At 43.1% G+C, this 6,000-nt stretch overlaps 1 protein-coding gene across 4 annotated transcripts in view; it reads right to left on the bottom strand.

Moving 5' to 3' along the window:
* Positions 1-751: 751 nt before the first annotated feature.
* Positions 752-6,000, bottom strand: part of CCNB3 (cyclin B3) — a 52,727-nt gene continuing 47,478 nt past the window's right edge. For all 4 annotated transcript variants that reach the window (XM_045538462.1, XM_045538460.1, XM_045538459.1 and 1 more), the window contains 4 exons: positions 5,820-5,975; positions 4,876-5,025; positions 1,235-1,365; positions 752-999 (listed from right to left, as the gene is read on the bottom strand). In XM_045538462.1, the coding sequence (XP_045394418.1) occupies positions 930-999; positions 1,235-1,365; positions 4,876-5,025; positions 5,820-5,975 (507 nt within the window). In that variant the 3' untranslated portion in view covers positions 752-929. The remainder of the gene's footprint in view (positions 1,000-1,234; positions 1,366-4,875; positions 5,026-5,819; positions 5,976-6,000) is intronic.

The following is a 6,000-nucleotide window of genomic DNA, read 5'->3' as shown; positions in this document are numbered from 1 at the left end:
ACTTGCTGGATTATGGAGAGGTCCTAGAGGTAGGACTGAGGCAGTGGCATAGAGGATGTTCAGCTCCTCTGATAACAATGCAAATAAACTGTCCCAGTACAACATCCCCCCAAAGTTAGGATAGAGAGAGAAAGAGCAGAACCTCTTAAGGCCGTACAAATTAAAGATCAGGCAAGTGGTTGATGCTTGCGTTGTGGGAAATCTTGCTTATTTCACACGTAGAAATTTCTTTTCTTGGCAGAAGACAAGGGCAAAAATGATGGTTTCAGCACATTACTCTAAGCATTTTTTCATATTTAGACTCTAGAAAGCCACCTAACTACCAAAGTAGGGCTACATTTGGGTTAAAATCTGGATCCCCATCTTTTCATCGTCTAGGAAGAAGCAAAGAAAGCAACCTGGGATTAGGACCAAAGGGGATTAGCCTACACTACCAGTTGTACCAGCTCTGAACAGTGAGGCCTGCCTGTCAGGTAGGGGCTTTCTCCTTAGACTGGGCACCACCACCTGGAATACTCCTTCTATAGACCCATCTATCAGTTCACCCTTAGCTCAATTCCTCTTCTCATGAGGAGAAAGCATCCAAACAGAAGATGACATTGGATAAGCTAGACCCTAAGGCAAAGCCCGTACTAGGAAGAAAAAAATTCCAGGGTTATGCATGGGGCTCCTGAGCGAAAAGAGGGGACGTGAGCCATTTTAACAATCATTAATTTCTTTTATTAACTTTTAAATATGACAATTTTTTCTCTTTCATTAAAAAAACAACTTAAATATTTACAACATTATCAGTTTGGGAAAAGACAAACAAAGTAGGAAAAGAAGAAAAGTGACCAAAAGACAAATTCAAGCACAGAATAAATATAGCCTATTAACATGGTGCCTGGCCCTGTGACTGCTGCCAGAATGCCAGGTCCTCAGTCTCATAATTAGCAGTTCAGTATCAAATCCAGCTTCCATATTTTCACAGGGGGTATTTTGGCAACTTTACGGAAGGCCCTGCAAAAGGAAAGGGGGTCTGCTCAGTGTAAAATAGGCCAAAGCCGAACAGGCTGCATAAAACAAGTAGGACATGGGGCCCTTGGTTCCCTATCTTGCTTTAACCCTTTAGTAGAAAGGAAGGTGAAAATTATCTAAATCCTTTTGTCTTAAATAAGGCTAGTGTAGGCCTAGTGGTTTAAAGCTTCCCCATGAATGAGCATAAACCCAACCTCACCCAGGGCTTGGTACTTACCGGCGAGAATACTTGGAATACACAGTCTTGAGCCTACCACGAGAACACGTAGTCAGCATCATGTTCAGCCGCCTGACCAATGGGTGAAGCTCAGAGGCCTTGTAGCCACTGTAACACTCCAGGGCAGGAATCTGGAAGAAGCAGTGTGAACAGTGACTTTCTACTACAGGAAGCACACTCCTCTCCATCTCTGCTATCTCAAGTCTAAACTTCCCATCCATTGTTTAGACAGGGATGATATTCAAAACTTTTCAAAGACTCATATGATACAAACATTGACCAATAATTAAAGGGTACTATCAAGAATGGGTTCCAGCCACAAACTACTGCGATGGCTATATCCATACAAACCAGTTAGAGATTAGCCCTGGTCACACGTGTTCGTGTAAGTTGAAATCAACCAAAGTCCTAAGCAACAGGACTGATTTTGTAATTTACTCTCTCTCAGGTTCAGATCCAATGGCCAGGAAAACCCCAGAGCAAACTTTAAGTCCCAGCTCAACAGCCAACAGGAACTTAAGGCTGTTGTTCCTCCTCTCTGGCTCTAACAGCTATCATTCTATACATTCATTTTCACACTGAACTTTAAGAATGCCTATTATGTGGCAGAAGCAGTATATCAGTGTTTAAGAACAAAGGTTCTGGAGGCAAACTGCTTCAGTTCAAATTCTAGCTTCACTAACGGCATGGCCTTGAGCCAGTTATTTAACCTCTTGGGGCCTCAGTTTCTCAATCTGCCAAATGGATATCATCATAGTAATTACATCATAGGATTAAGAGAGTGTGTGTGTGTATTTGTGTGTGTGTGCATATATATCTTTCACATAGAACAGAGTCTAGCACATAGTAAAAGTCCAAATGATGTTAGCTAGGATCAGTATTGCCAAGCCCTATGTAGGATGCTGTGAATACAAAGATGAATGAGGCACCTGCTCGAGGAGTAGTCTAGTGGAAGAGACAGACATGCAAATACAGAGTTTCAAAATGTTTGATAAGTGCTATGATTAAAGTGAGCATGGAATACTGGAGGAACAGAGCATCAGGACCCACAAACTCTGTCCAGGAGGGTCACAGAAAGCTTCACAGAGAAGGGCATGTCTGCAATGAGTGGCAAAAGTCAAGTGGGAACTCAACAGGCAGAGAAAGGAAGAGAATTTATTCTCTAAACCAGTGGTTTCCTAAAAATGTCTTAAATTATTTTCTCTGAACTCCTTTTTTTCCAACCTGGAAGTCCAAGTATCTTACCCAGAAGTGTGGTGGGGGAAGGGGCTAATAAGCCCACCAATTTGGATCATTTTACATTTTACATGTCCCCGAGATACTTCTGCAGGAAACCCAGGGCTCCTGTGAATACTATTTGGAAACCACTGTCACAGGCAAAAGGCAGTCACTGGCATGCAGGGGAATAACACACGGGGGTAACACAGTATATTTGGTGTGTTAAATAAGATTAAATGGCCCCATAGCCACTGTGTCAGTTCAAGCCCTCAATGCCTCACCTTGACTGTTACAACAGCCTACTCACTGGTATTCCCAACTTTATATTCTCTCTTATCTAATATACCTTCTATACTGCCATACCAGTACTGTTTTTAAAACACACAAACAGGATTATGTCACTTCCCTGCCTAAAAAACCTTCCATGCTTTAGTATAAAGTGGGTTTCTCAGCATGGCAAATAAGATCCCTTCACAATCTGACTCCAACCTACCCTCCTGGTCCCACCTTTCACTATTAACATCATTAGCATCTCTCCCATTAGTGTACCCTATGCTACCATCTGTAGGAGATGTCTCATTCTGCCCCAAACACATCACACTCCTTCCTTAGTGCTTCCATGTCTTTTTAATTATTGCTCCCTCTACCTAGAATGCACAAATTCTGGCTTATCTTTCAAGACCCAGCTCAAAAGTAACCTTTTCTGTGAAGCCTTCCTTATCTACAGGAGAGGCAGTATCCATAACACACAAAGAACTATGGAGCCAGACTACCTGAGTCCAGATTAGGGCTGACATTTAGCTGATACACACTAGTTTAGCCACCAAGTGTTAAAACAGCAAAATATTTCTATCCTAGTTGGCACACAATTTGCTAACCTAAACCTTTCCACTGTTCCTGGCAGGACTTACTAGACTTCTGCAGTATCCAAGGGTCAAAGCCTGGCCCAGCATGAGGCCTCCAGAACCTTAGCTCCAGAGCTATGTCCGTACCCATTCTGATTATACAGTAGGTTTAGACTGTGAACACCACTCCTAGTTCCCAAAGCCTAGCTCTGCCTCCCAAAAGATGTATAAACATGGGAAGTTATTTCTTATCTGTAAAATAGGAATAACAGTACTGATCTTGTAGGGTTGTTATGAAGATTAAATGAGTTAATATACAAAGTGTTCATATCACTGTCTAAGCACTCAATAAATGCTAGTCATTATTACTTTATTCTTTTTTATCATCACTACCATCTATTGAATGCTTTCTCTGTCCCAAGAAATTTCAATATGACTTGTCCAAGTTCATACACTATTTAAGCGATTCTTTCTCAGCATGCAGAACTCCTCCCATCAGTAGTGGTTCCAGGACTGCTAGGTAGGAGGGGCTTAGGAGTGGTTGGGCAGGGGGGCTGCATTTGCAAGTATACTCTTTCTACTGGATTACATGTTACACATACCAGTAAGAATTCAAAGTTCTCTAAAATGGCTTTTACCCATAACGTCTCATAAAATTGACAATGCATCAAATCTGAGTTTTATTTGTATTGGGGTATGAAGCTCTGGGGGCCTTACTCTTCAGAAGCCAGCACTATAGTCATGCCTCTGAGTGCTCTGTTATATACACAGATGGCTGCTTTCACTAGTCTACTCGTCTACTCTTTGGGTCATTGCTTTTCTTTTTCTTTTTCCTTTTTTTCTGAGACAGGGTCTCAGCTCTGTTGCCCAGGCTAGAGTACAGTGGCATCATCATAGCTCACTGCAATGTCAAACTCCTGGGCTCAAGCAATCCTCCTGCCTCAGCCTCCTGAGTAGCTGGGACTACAGGCATGTGCTGACACACCCAGCTAATTTTTTTCTATTTTTTGGCAGAGACAGAGGTCTCTCTATTGCTCAGGCTGGTCTTGCTCTTGCTTAGGCTGGTCTCAAACTCCTGAGCTCAAGCAATCCTCCCGCCTTGGCCTCCCAGAGTACTAGGACTATAGGCATGAGCCACCCACCCGGCCCAGGGTCAGTGCTTTCCAAACCCTTTTCCAATGACCTCCCTCAAGGGCAAACTTTGCTGAGGGGACTGCAAGGGGCAGGAGGGGAATAGAGTCAGGGATAGCAAGTGGGCTACCCTTACCCCCTGTGACAACCAAAATAACTTTACAGTCTATTTTGTAATACTGGGCTTTTAGGTAAGCTTTGTTTGTTTGTTTGTTTGTTTGTTTGTTTTGGAACAAAGGGTACTTTGAATAAGAAAAATGAAATCAAATATTTTAAAACCATTGATGTAGAAACTCTTGCCTTTAAATTGTCCAGGTGTTAAAGAATCCATAACTGTGAGCATATGGCAGTTTTGTCCCTGAGAGCTTCCCATGGCCCAAATTTATACCTTTCCCCTGAGCCCAGCCTGTGCTTTTAAATCCCTGCCATCCCCATACAAGTGTTTACCAGACATTGGAGCTTCTGTATGTAGAGGGCAAGGAGGTAGGAGCCAGCGGCTAGCTTGGAAGCCCTCTCTTGGATATAGTCGTATTCCTGCAGGGTCAACTCACAGATGAAGTGGGACAACATCACTGTCTTGACACTGCAACGGATACACTAAAAGCAACAAGAAGATAGGCTCAGAAAGCAATTCAGAAAACTGGCACCAAGCAGAAGACTCCCTCTCCAGTCATCTCAGCCGAAGCCTAAATGACTCTGTACTTGAGTAATGTACCTCTGTCTTCTCACCATGACTCATGCTAAATTCCCTACCTGTAGAAGCAGACTCTTTAGGGGAGATTCTGAAATGGGCAGTGGGATTTGCCACCTTTAGGGTTTGTAACCAAATTATCAAGTATGTTTTCTGTACCCTCCCACCTCTCCTTTCTGTATGAGTCATCCTTTGGAAAGCCAAAGTCCCCGAACTGTGATTTTTGCACCTGGTTCTAACCCTAGGAAGTACTCTATACTCTAAAATCCCTTCTCTTTCCTTAAAAAAAAAATTATAACCTATGAAACACACAAAGAGAAAAGTACATACCACACTTGTAGAATACAATGAATAATTATAAAGTGACCTCTCTTGTAACCAATATTTAGGCAAAGAAAGAGAACATTGCCAGCATGCCCCCAAAACTTCTCATGTGTCCCTTCCTGATCAGAGAATCCTTTCCACCCCCTCTGCTACTCTGCCTGCACCTCAAAACCTTATAGGCACACCATGGAAATCTACAACTTGCCCCCCACCCCTACTTCAGAAAGATTGCCAACCCTTAACCTAGGAGGTTGGACGGAAGAAGAAAACTCCCCTGCCCCCCGTTGTCCCTTTCCTACTACTCAGGCAGCCACTCCGGGTATAGAGGACACTAACTCAGCAGTGGGAGAATGAAAATGTGCCTCCTCATTCTTACCGATGCGTATCTGCGCAGAAAATGATATGCGACAGGAATGTTGATGTCAAACTTGAGGGCTTTCAGGATGCTGATTTCCATGGCGTGGATCTCATGTCGACAATAAATATTAGCGCAGCTGTACATTAATTCATCCACACTAGGTGGGTAGAGCTCCTACAGGTGGAGAGCAGATGCAGTC

The sequence above is a fragment of the Lemur catta genome, chromosome X (assembly GCF_020740605.2).
Source record: "Lemur catta isolate mLemCat1 chromosome X, mLemCat1.pri, whole genome shotgun sequence".
NCBI classification, from domain to species: domain Eukaryota; kingdom Metazoa; phylum Chordata; class Mammalia; order Primates; family Lemuridae; genus Lemur; species Lemur catta.
Note: the sequence above shows the minus strand (reverse complement) of the source record. Positions and strands in the feature narration are given on the sequence as shown.